Raw genomic sequence first — 12,713 nt, 5'->3', positions numbered from 1 at the left:
TATTTAGTCTTGAAACATCTAGAAAATGTTTAAATGCATTTCCCTTGCGTGTTTCTGGTGGACAACCACCCTTAGTCATAGCACTGGTGCCCTGCAGCGCTGGGTTCCTAGGTTCGAATCCGACCAGGGACAACATCTGCATGGAGTTTGTATGTTCTCCCTGCGTTTGTGTGTGTTTCCGCCCATACTGCAAAGACATACTGATAGGGACCTTAGATTGTGAGCCCCATTGGGGACAGAGTGATGCTAATGTCTGGAAAGCGCTGCGGAATAATGTCAGCGCTATACAAGTGCATAAAACAAATCTTTTATGATTTTTCTGCGGCAAACTGTCTCCTTGTGGACGTACCCTAACACCGACCCATTGTGTGAGACGTGTAACGCCCCCGTATAATAATTGTGTGGCTGTGCATATTCTGGGTTACTTCTATTATGAACGTTTTCTGTCTGCCGTTCCCAGCAGTACTGAAACTGAAGCGTCTACAGCAGAAAAGGAAACGGATGGAAAGCCAGGACATCCGCACAATGCTTCTACCAAACTTCACCTTCCGTTAGGTAAGCCGTGTCCTCCTGTGGGATGGCAGTCTGAAACCAGTGGCACAATGCATCAGCTGTGAACGTCCTATTTACAAAAAATGGGTTCTGGATATCCTTACAAAGTCACAGGTGGATGATGGGGTTGCTAGGAAGCAAAATCCACCGTCTGCACTCTGGGGACAGTATTCAAGCCATGATTAAGATCATAGGATGTGGTATATAATAATGCTTAAAGAGGTTGTGTCACTGCGGCAAGTAGCATTTATCATGTAGAAGAAGTGCCTTGTATTAGCTTTCTCTACATAATAAATTGTGCAGCTTTTATTCTTAAAAACGTAAAGGGCATCTGTCAGCAGTTTTGTCCCTATGACACTGGCTGACCTGTTACATGTGAGCTTGGCAGCTGAAGACATCTGTGTTGGCCCCATGTTCATATGTGGCCGCATTACTCAGAAAGATGAAGTTTTAGTATATGCTAATGAGCCTCTAGGAGCAACGGGGGCGTTGGCATTACACCTAAAGGCTCAGCTCTTTCTACAACTGCGGCACCCTCTCTGCTTTGATTGACAGGCCAGCAATAAACGTGATTACGCCTGGCCCTGATTTCTAAAGGCTGTGTGCTTCAGTATCCGGCGCAGGCGCGTTATAGAAGAGAACTGCTTCCTCTTTTCTGTACTGTTCATATGCTGGAAAGCGCACAACGTAGTCCGAGATTTTAGGAGAAGTCAGGGCCAGGTGTGATCACTTTTCACTTTCTATTCCTGTCAATCAAAGAGGAGAGGGCGTGGCAGTTGCAGAGAGAGCAGAGCCTTTAGATGTAACGACAATGCCACCGTTGCTCCTAGAGGCTCATTTGCATATGTTAAAACTTCATTCTTCTCAGCAATGTTCCTAGGGTCTCAAACGACTTGGGGCATAAGTTCCCACCAGTTTTTAACAAAGTTGTCCAGGATTTTTATTTTTTTTAACCCCCCCCCCCCCTCCTTGGCCTCAGCTTATCCCTGTGGTATGTCACTGCTAGGTCATGTGCAGGTAGCAAGCAAGTTTAGATCTCTTCACAGGTACTGCTGGGTGAAAGGGAGGAATAAAAAAAAAATCCTGGACAGCCCCTTTAAGAATATGGCAATGCTGAACCAGTGTATGAAAGTGTAGAGTAAAATAATACTAACCTGTGGCTGAAATAGCATCAATTTAGAGTGCTGAAATAACTCTGCTGTACCCTTTCTAAGAAATTACAGCCTGGTCCTCAGGGCAATGCCATAGAGTCCCCTAATAAGTCCACCATATGTATGTTCCTAAATACAAGCAAGCTCCAGTGATAAAGTAATACCACCATTTAGCGTTTGTATTTAGTGATGGCCTTGCGGTTCGCCGGCGGCCGGTTCGCGGCGAACTTTGCTTGTTCGCGATTCGCCGAACATGCGAACATATGGCGATATTCGCGGCTGCCATATTCTTTTACATTGTGAAGAACTTTGACACATCCATCAGGTGGTACAGGACAGCCAATTGAGACATTGCAGCACATGGACACACACCCTACCTTATAAATATACCTGATCTGGCCGCCATTTTACATTCAGTTTTTTGCCAGTGTAGGGAGAGGTTGCTGTGTGGAGCAGGGACAGACTGTTAGGGACACCAAACGCTAGCTATTAGGGCCACAAAAGTCATTTTAAGGATTGGTATAGGTGTGCTATCGATAGGTGTGATACACAGAGGGGTGCGATATACTTATAATATACTTTCTAACATAGAAGGTATATTATAGTGGATTTTTATTCTGCAGCAGTGGTGAGCGGTTCTGCTGCAATACTGCAGCTACACAGAGTAACAAACGCTATTAGAAAAAATAATTATAACTGGTGTGATATACCAGTCGCCCCCCCCAAACAAACTGATAGAAGCGGGGTTTAATATACCAATATACTTTCTTTATAGTGTATTTGGGTACTGCAGCAATTGTTTGCTGTTTTGCTGCGTTCCCTCTGCTACACACAGTGACAAACGGTATTGGAAAAAATTATTATAACTGGTGTGATATACCAGTCGCCCCCCCCCCCCCCAAAAAAAAATATGGAGATCGCAAATTCGAATAATACATCTGGTATGTCACTGTCCATGTTGTGGGACGATTTGTGCACTTCTAGTAATTATTTCTTGGCTGCAAATATGAGCTCAAGGTTTTTCAGGTTCGCCTGCCATTAAAATTAATGGGACCCGCCGCGAATTTGCGGTTCGCGAACATTTGATCGCATTCGCCAACCGTCCCGGGCAGATGTTCGTCCATCAATATTTGTATTGCCAGACAGTGCGGAAAATGACTGCTTTAGATTATTTTGATTATTACTACCATACAGTGCCCATAAAATACAGCCTATAGTCCTGCAGTGCCTAAATACTGCTACCATACCGTGTTCCAGAAACAGAGCCCTGTATACTGTATGTACTGTAACAGTCTGGGAAATTAAAGAGACACTCTCAGTCCAGGTTTCTTCAACCAAACAAACGCTCCAGTAGTTTATTTCCAGCCAACATAAAGTCCATCAAACATGAATGTAGCTTTCTTTAGTTTGAAACAAATGGTTAACAGAAATACGCTTTACTGCAGCACCAGTCTTTTTTCCTTTTGGTAGTAAGGCACAGTTCACACCTTGTGAAGTCTTTGTTCTCACCACACTAGAGGTATATGGAGTCAGTAGCACACCATCTCCATGCACTGCTCCATCCAACATACCCCACCTGAGCATCTTCTAGGGGAGCTTTTATTTGCCTGCACCTGTGGGTGGAGCAATAGTCAGGTTACCCTCTTAGTACCCGGTATGGAACATATCTCCCTTGCCAAATTAACTCCCTCACTTTATCACCATACCCCTAATAATGTTAGTCAGGGGACCAGTAATTATCACTGACGATGTCCAGGTTTGGTTCAGGGTATCCAGCTTGGGTGCCTCCTAGGCACAGACCCTGGGAGTCAACGCTGATACCCTTTGAATAATTTCACCTATATACAGTTAATTTTATTGTCTGTCATATTATAGTTGGCATTCTCCTATAAGCGGACACCCTATTCTCATCATACAGGCTTGTGTGCCGCGACCAAAAACAATACCAAAGGCAGCTTGACTGATCTCTATTCGCTTGCTAGCAATGAAGGGGTTTTTAACCCATCTAGTTTAGACTAAGACCTCCTGCGCACGAACGTGTGTGCCCCGTGGTCGTTCTGCGGGCCACAATGCACAAATACCGTCCGTGGGGCAGCCGCAGCGGATCGCGGACCCATTCACTTTAATGGGTCCACGATCGGGCCGTTCCGCAAAAAGATAGGACATGTTCTATCTTTTTGCGGAACAGAAATACGGGACGGAACAGAAGTACGGGACGAAACCCCACGGAAGCACTCCGTGATGCGGAATGCCCACGGAACGGCACCCGTGTATTGCGGATCTGCAAATGCGGCAACGGGCGCACATGTTCGTGTGCAGGAGGCCTTATAGTCACGTAGGAGATGTTCCTGACTAAAATACGGCCAGACACCTTTTCGCCTGTGGTATTGCGCCTACATGCATTTGATTTTTGTATTGCCTCTCACAGATCATTGACTTTGTCTCATGATTATTGAACCGCTTTATATTTGGCAGGAATGACCACAGAGTCACATTTATCGGAGAATCTTAATAACGGAGTGGATAATAATAATGTCCAGCAAATGACGCTCTTCTTGGATCCAAAAAGGTGAGTTTTTGGCATATTACATCAGACCTAACTTTCTGTGCTATAACTTAGGCCTCTTTCACACGACAGTATGGCTTTTTCAGTGTTTTGCGGTCCGTTTTAAACGGATCCGTTGTTCCGTTTTTTGTTTCCGTTGTGTTTCCGTTTTTCCGTTCCGTTTTTCCGTATGGCAAATACAGTATACAGTAATTTCATAGAAAAAATTGGGCTGGGCATAACATTTTCAATAGATGGTTCCGCAAAAAACGGAACAGATACGGAAGACATACGGATGCATTTCCGTATGCATTCCGTTTTTTTGCGGACCCATAGACTTTAATGGAGCCACGGAATGTGATTTGCGGCCAAATATAGGACATGTTCTATCTTTCAACGGAACGGAAATACGGAAACGGAATACATACGGAGTACATTCAGTTTTTTTTTGCGGAACCATTGAAATGAATGGTTCCGTATACGGACTGTATACGGAACGCAAAAAAAAAACGGCCCGCAAAACGGAAAAAAAAACGGTCGTGTGAAAGAGGCCTTAGCCTGTAGATTTCCATAGCATATTCTTGTAATATTCTTAGAATATGAAATGTTTGTGAAAACATAATGTGTTACTAGCACTTGTGAGCTGGTCGTATGTCTTCTTGTACTGTCTGGCTGTCATGTATATGGAAGAATATAGTGGACAAGCTACAGTGTTTGTATGACAATTTTTTTTAGTTTCATGATTACATGTCTTAAGATAGGTCACAATATCAGATCGGCGGGGGGCTGACTTCAGTCACCTCCGCCAATCAGCTGTTTGAAGGTGCCGCGGCACCGTGCAAATGCTTCTTCGTCCTTTTTAATATTTACTTGGGTGCCATCTCCCTTGTAGCGGCAGTGCAGTGTAACTACAGCTTCCTCTCCCGTTCACTTGAATGGGAAGAACAGTTGCAATTACCCCGCGCTGACACAACAAGGGAGATGGTGCCCGGGTACACTGTAAAGAGAAGAACGCAGTGCTAGCAGGGGGGTGGGGAGTCAGCCCCCCGCCGATCTGATATTGACCTATCCTGAGCCATTGCCGTAATCCAGAAACAGTGCCACTCTTGTCAATGGTCAGTGTCTGGTAGTGCAGTTCGAGCTTAGTCACATGTAAGCTCTTTAATAAGACCTCATGTAACATCTTCTTGGCCATATCCTCCTTGTTTAGTAGTGTTGGGTTGGTTTGTATATGATGTAAATATAGAGCAATATGATTGCAAATTTGGGGTACAAAGTTTAGACATGGCCTCTGATATATTGATTTTATTTGTTTTTGTCATATAATGCTTAAAGAGTAACTAAACTTTTAATTTACTTTTTGGTAAAATGTCCCTAATAATAATTTTTGGTAATTCATTAATACATTTTGAATTTTTAATACAGTTTTCACCCCCTAAACCACACCCTTCCCTGTGCACTTAAAATCCACTTTTTTGTACACCGCTGACCTCTCTGCAGTGTACGGAGTACGGGCTCTGCAGTTTATCAATGGGGCCGCAGCGCATGGAGTACAGGCAGGAGCGCACATTGCTGCTCCATCTCTATGAGTAGACTACCTTGAATAGTCCACCATGGAGCACTGAACCAGTAAAGAGGACAGAGATGTAAAATGTTATCCTGTTGCCCAGTTGTGAGTACTGAAATATGCTTCTTTCTTTAATTGTATTTCATCTTGGAAAGCAGATCTGACTTCCAGGACAGCCCCAGGGACATCGGCTACTCCTTACCTTCTCCGACATCACAGAGCCAGTCACTCAACAGGTACCAGACACAACTTGGCATTAGAGAGTTTGTCATTTGACACGAAGCTGTTGTAACATCTTAGATCTGCTTATCTGCATCACTTGCTGTGTTTTAGGTCTGTAAGTGGAAAGAAGTTGTGCTCTACATGTGGACTTCCTCTTGGCAAGGGGGCAGCCATGATTATTGAAACACTCAGCCTGTATTTTCACATCCAGTGCTTCAAGGTTTGTGTTTTTTTTTTGGGGGGATTTCTAAAGTAATACTCATTGAACCGTGGTCCAAGATGTCTTGTTTAGAAGTTCTTTAGGGTTTACCCTTGAAAAGTCCAATCCTTTCTGGTTCTTAAGCAAGAACCCATCCAAAAAGCATAATTGTGATTCCCTCCTGTTCTGTGACTCTCTTGTACTTCTGCACGATGACGTGTAATACGTGCATACTAGCCAATATACACGTGGCTGCATACTAGCCCACAGAGGTCATGTCACTATGAACAACGCATCACTAGGGCAATTGATTACATCTAGAGATGAGCGAAGCCGAATTTCCTCGTGCTTCGTGTAAGCGAATCGATCTAATCTGAAATAGTGTAAAAAGCGAAAAAATTCATACTTGCTTCCTCCATTTGCTCGCGATGGGCCGCCAGCCGCTATCTTGATTGAAGATCTCGGCCGAAATTAAGCAAGATGGCGGCAGCCGGCCTGTCGCGAGCAAATGGAGGCGGTAAGTTTGCTAAAAAAAAAATGTTTGATTGTTAATTTTACACAGTTTTTACACTCAGATGCCGTGACTACGTATGAACGCGGCATCTGAGGGGTACAATGACGGGGGCGGCGCTATTGCAGCTCCCTGTCATTACACTCCCTACTTACACAAAAATGGGCTTTGTGACGAAGTAATTCGTCACAAAGCGAATTTTTTTGTTAAATTCGGCAAATCAGCTCAATCGAACTTTTGAAAAATTCACTCATCTGTAATTGCATCAATTTGTGACATGTCATCTGACTCTAAGGCCTCTTTCAGACGGGCGTTGCGGGAAAATGTGCGGGTGCGTTGCGGGAACACGCGCAATTTTTCCGCGCAAGTGCAAAACATTGTAATGCGTTTTGCACTCGTGTGAGAAAAATCGCGCATGTTTGGTACCCAAACTTCTTCACAGAAGTTCGGGCTTTGGATCGGGGTTGTGTAGATTGTATTATTTTCCCGTATAACATGGTTATAAGGGAAAATAATAGCATTCTGAATACAGAATGCATAGCACAATAGGGCTGGAGGGGTTAAAATAAATAAATAAATAATTTAACTCACCTTAATCCACTTGCTCGCGCTGCCGGCATCTCGTCTGTCTCCTTCTCTGCCGAACAGGACCTGTGGTGACGTCACTCCGGTCATCACATGACCCATCACATGACCCATCACATGACCCATCACCATGGTAAAAGATCATGTGATGACCGGAGTGACGTCACCACAGGTCCTGTTGCTGCAAAGAATGCTCACCACAGGTCCTGTTCAGCAAAGAAGGACAGACGAGATGCCGGCAGCGCGAGCAAGTGGACTAAGGTGAGTTAAATTATTTTTATTTATTTTTTAACCCCTCCAGCACTATTTTACTATGCATTCTGTATTCAGAATGCTATTATTTTCCCTTATAACCATGTTATAAGGGAAAATAATAATGATCGGGTCTCCATCCCGATCGTCTCCTAGCAACCGTGCGTGAAAATCGCACGCATCCGCACTTGCTTGCGATTTTCACGCAACCCCATTCACTTCTATGGGGCCTGCGTTGCGTGAAAAACGCAGAATTTAGAGCATGCTGCGATTTTCACGCAACGCACAAGTGATGCGTGAAAATCACCGCTCATGTGAACAGCCCCATAGAAATGAATGGGTCGGTATTCAGTGCGGGTGCAATGCGTTCAACTCACGCATCGCACCCACGCGGAATACTCGCCCGTGTAAAAGGGGCCTAAGGGTGCATGTACATGGTGTGGTCTGTTGAGGGGATCCGCATGCAGATTACCACTTACTGTTAGGCTAGACTCTGCTCGGCATTTGAAACAATAGCTGAGGAAACCGTTGTGTCTTTTTATTGGAAAAAGATATATTTTGGGTAAAGTTCCCAAGCGCCATCTCTATGCAGTTTAGTGCTGTTCTGCTGAAGGGTCTCACATTGCAAGCATGAAGCATCTCAGAAGGACATTCATCTCCTGCAGATGACTACTACTAGTGGGTTATTGAAAGAGTACATGAAGCAGCAGAGGTAGACGGTCAGATGATTGCTATATATTTGCTTGTTTCAGTGACTCTATTTCATTATTGATCCTTTGCTTGTTTTAGTGTGGAATCTGTAAGGGACAGCTTGGCAGCGCAACTACTGGAACAGACGTCAGGATCCGCAATGGCCTGTTAAACTGCAATGACTGTTATGCAAGATCCAGAAGTGAGTGTCTGATTGTATCTTTTACTGTTAGAAGTCCTTTTTCAACACCTGCTTACTTCCGTTTCTTCCTTCATTTCACGACAGTATCCTATAGTATACACATGCAGTTCTGTCACCTCTAACCTGGTCACTGCCTCCTACAAGATCAGCACAATCCTGTCCTGCTGGTGTGACTGTTTTTATGTTCAGTTACTATATTAAACCTATATATAATTTTCACCTTTTAACACCATGTCAGTCGTTGTTCATAAATTTTTTAATATCTTTAAGGTTATTGTACAGTTGTTGTTTTTTTATACAGCGTTCCAAATTCCTTGCACAGGCTTGCAATGAAATAATACAATTCTGTCTTATGTGGTCACCACTAGGTGGCAGATAAGAGTGACCCGAATACTATCTTCTTACTAATCTAATTGTATAAAAGGTATTCAGAAAGCTCCTAGGCTCCCTCTAGGGGTAACTGCAAGTAGACAGAATTTTTTCATTTAACTATGTCTCTGGAAGTGATTTGGAGTTCTGTATGAGAAAGACGAACCCCCAGCCACTAAGAGAAAAGCCAAGAGATCAGTACAGAATTTTGGACCTATCAAGAAAAGAAAAAAAAACTGTGTTAAAGGGTGGAATTCAATTGTTAAGTGAATGAGAAAATTGCTTTGTCTTGGGTTTTTAAAGGGATTATTCACTAGTACCCCATCAATTCTCATAGCTAAATGTAAACTGACTAGTGATATATTGTATGCAGGTACCTGCTTATCTGGAAGAGAACAGGGTGATATGAGAATAAAACTTTACCTTATGTTACCTTTATCTATGTGGGATGTGAGGGGGGAGATAAGCATATGAGAAGAAATGAGGGACACACATCCCCCTTCTGATCACTGATGGGGATACTATTTGTTAGACCTGCATTTAACACTAATCCAGTGGTTTAAATGGTTCTCTGGGCTACAGATATTGTTGACCTATCCTCATGATTGGTCATCAATATCAGATCTACGAGGGTCCGACACCCAACCAACATGGTCGAACTAGCCCACTACAGATCCAGAGGATCCTCTAGTGGACCCATGCTCAAATACTGGGCTGGCCAACGTGCGGCTCTCCAGCCGTTGTAAAACTACAATTCCCAGCATGCCCTGCTGTAGGCTGATAGTTGTAGACAGTCTGGGCATGATGGGAGTTGTAGTTTTGCAACAGCTGGAGAGCCACAGGTTGGCCATCCCTGCTCTAATACTATAGTGGACCCTAAAAATCCAGGAAAAATATAAAATGTAGCTGCCATTGGAGCCAATCACTTCCCACTAAGGTCAATTTCTTCAAAAACTGTTAAACTTTATTGATGATATAGGAGTTGGGAGTTCGGCTCAAGGCCCCCAGTTCGACCCTGCTCAGCACTGACACGATGTGTGGGTGCTGCAGTGTACAGTAGTACAGGTAGTTTCCAGCTCCAGCATACAGAACTTCATCCCACATTCACTTGAATGGGACCTGAGCTGCAGTACCCAGCACCCCCCTCTAGACAGTACTGACTGCCCCATCCCCATAGACTGTATAGTTTCTGTACTGAGGAAGCCCAAAACAGCTGACACCCGGCACTCCCACCAATGTGACATTGTTGACCTGTACATAGGAAAGGTCATCAGCATCTGTAGCCCAGAGTACCCCTTTAACTTTTATTCCTACTAAACCCCTTTAAAGTCCACTTGCTAAAAAATTTCATCATTTTCTAAGACCAGAAAAACTGTAATTTCATTTAAACGATTGTTTTAATAAATATTAGGAAGTTAGTGCTGAATTATACCAGTTATCTCACGTGAGATATCTTTTCTTCCAGCGGCGGGTCACCCTACCCCATTGTGATTCCAGCACTAGCCATGAAGACCTTCCATAGAGAAGAGCTCCCACTCTCCCAAGAAGGCGGACTTGAGACAATCACTTTTACCTGCAGAGATTCTGACACTCATCTCATGTCGAGAAAGGAGAACTGTGTGTGGTGCTTGCTAGTATACTACATGATTTGCTTAACATATGCAGACCTTCATTTGCAAAACAAATCCAGTAGATTTCAATCTAACAGACACCACCGAAGAATCTTGTGAATTTGCCAAGAAGAGTTTGGTCAGGGCCTGGTTTACAAATTCCCCCGCACGCTGGTGTGGGAAGGTGTGACGTGCCCTGGAGGTGCCTCTTTTAATCCTATGTAAGGTGCAGCTGATTGTATATCCACTCATAGGGCTACATGATACGCACATGTAACCAGCAAACACCGCCAGACTTACATCCGTGATATTAATGATTGTGGGGTTGTGACATACTGAGGCACTGCTTAGACCTGTGACGTGGACCCTCCAAGTCCCGCTTACTGGTGTCCAGTGGTTTGCACCTTCATTGCTTATGGGCTATGTAAGTGATCACAGATGGCAGGTTTAGGTTAGGTAACACTGATCGTACCATGAGTCTTACATACAAGGTATATACATATATGCTCTAATATTGGGTCACTTTGACACAGTCCTTCCAGCATTTGAAAACAATAGTTGATGTATCTGTGTGAAATGTAAAGTTTGCAGACAGCTAACGGATGGGAATGTTCTTGGGTATAGACATTCTAGCACAATACATTTCCTGTTTCGGTCTCTCATCATAGAATGTAATCGCAATTAGATTCTGTTCAATGCATACACTAGCATAAATGATGCCTTATCATACACGCATACACTTAATATCCAGCAGCATTTATTTATTTTTTGCATTACATGTAAGTAATCCATGGATATTCAGTTGCATTTATTCATTGTGGCACTAGATGGCGGTATCACATTGAGGATAGTGCTAGTGGCCATTGGTGCTTCGGCCACTATATAGTGAGGTATGGACTGATTTGTGTTTACACTGAGTGTTGGGTTTGGCACAAGGATGACAGTTTTTTTTCTTTTCTTTACATCTATAGCGTTGTTGCTTCGCACACCACTGATAGGATTTGGACAGGCCTGGTCTCTTCCGTAACGTGCACTACAAATGATGGGACTGAATGCTGATGTGACAGATTGTTAATATAGCTGCCTCTGTTTCCAAAAAGTGCCGCATAGAAAAGAGACAAAACCATTTTTTTTTTTATATTTCAGAATGTGGTTTTCTGATGACTGGTAACCTGAGAGCTCAGATGAGTTTGACTGGTTACATGAGTGCTCAAATGAGTTTGACTGGTAACCTGAGAGCTCAGATGAGTTTCACTGGTAACCTGAGAGCTCAGATGAGTTTGACTGGTAACATGAGTGCTCAGATGAGTTTGACTGGTAACATGAGTGCTCAGATGAGTTTGACTGGTAACATGAGTGCTCAGATGAGTTTGACTGGTAATCTGAGAGTTTAGATGAGTTTGACTGGTAATCTGAGAGCTTAGATGAGTTTCACTGGTAACCTGAGAGCTCAGATGAGTTTCACTGGTAACCTGAGAGCTCAGATGAGTTTCACTGGTAACCTGAGAGCTCAGATGAGTTTGACTGGTAACATGAGTGCTCAGATGAGTTTGACTGGTAATCTGAGAGCTTAGATGAGTTTGACTGGTAATCTGAGAGCTTAGATGAGTTTGACTGGTAACCTGAGAGCTCAGATGAGTTTCACTGGTAACCTGAGAGCTCAGATGAGTTTCACTGGTAACCTGAGTGCTCCGATGAGTTTCACTGGTAACCTGAGTGCTCCGATGAGTTTGACTAGTAACATGAGTGCTCAGATGAGTTTCACTGGTAACATGAGTGCTCAGATGAGTTTCACTGGTGACATGAGTGCTCAGATGAGTTTCACTGGTGACATGAGTGCTCAGATGAGTTTGACTGGTGACATGAGTGCTCAGATGAGTTTGACTGCTAACCTGAGTGCTCAGATTAGTTTGCGGCTTGAATTTCACATTCTAAAGGAATTACACATGATCGGAATGTTGTAAATGATGTTAAAATCCTGAGCCGGTTTGAAAAGACAAGGATGTATCTAGAAGGGTAACGAAACTTGACCCTAGTAGGTACCTACATGCACAAGTATCTATTGGATACCCCAGCGATCGTGTCCTCTGACTGTCTTCAGTGTATTAGACGCTGCGTCATGTCTAGTTTCCAGTGATGGGAAGAGAATAGAATGCACATCTGCTGTTGCACAAGCAATACTATGTCTTTTCGAGCCGGTAGCAACTATTTATTTTAGTGCTAGCACTGATTACTTTGCATTTCGTCATCAGATTCTT

At 43.5% G+C, this 12,713-nt stretch overlaps 1 protein-coding gene across 5 annotated transcripts in view; it reads left to right on the top strand.

The window, feature by feature from the left end:
- Positions 1-11,783, top strand: part of LIMCH1 (LIM and calponin homology domains 1) — a 264,731-nt gene extending 252,948 nt beyond the window's left edge. For all 5 annotated transcript variants that reach the window (XM_040418931.1, XM_040418932.1, XM_040418933.1 and 2 more), the window contains 6 exons: positions 461-555; positions 4,179-4,272; positions 5,974-6,051; positions 6,149-6,257; positions 8,374-8,476; positions 10,311-11,783. In XM_040418931.1, the coding sequence (XP_040274865.1) occupies positions 461-555; positions 4,179-4,272; positions 5,974-6,051; positions 6,149-6,257; positions 8,374-8,476; positions 10,311-10,336 (505 nt within the window). In that variant the 3' untranslated portion in view covers positions 10,337-11,783. The remainder of the gene's footprint in view (positions 1-460; positions 556-4,178; positions 4,273-5,973; positions 6,052-6,148; positions 6,258-8,373; positions 8,477-10,310) is intronic.
- The last annotated feature ends 930 nt before the right edge of the window (positions 11,784-12,713 follow it).

This window comes from Bufo bufo, chromosome 2 (genome assembly GCF_905171765.1).
Source record: "Bufo bufo chromosome 2, aBufBuf1.1, whole genome shotgun sequence".
NCBI classification, from domain to species: Eukaryota; Metazoa; Chordata; class Amphibia; order Anura; family Bufonidae; genus Bufo; species Bufo bufo.
This window is presented reverse-complemented; position numbering and strand designations above follow the sequence as displayed.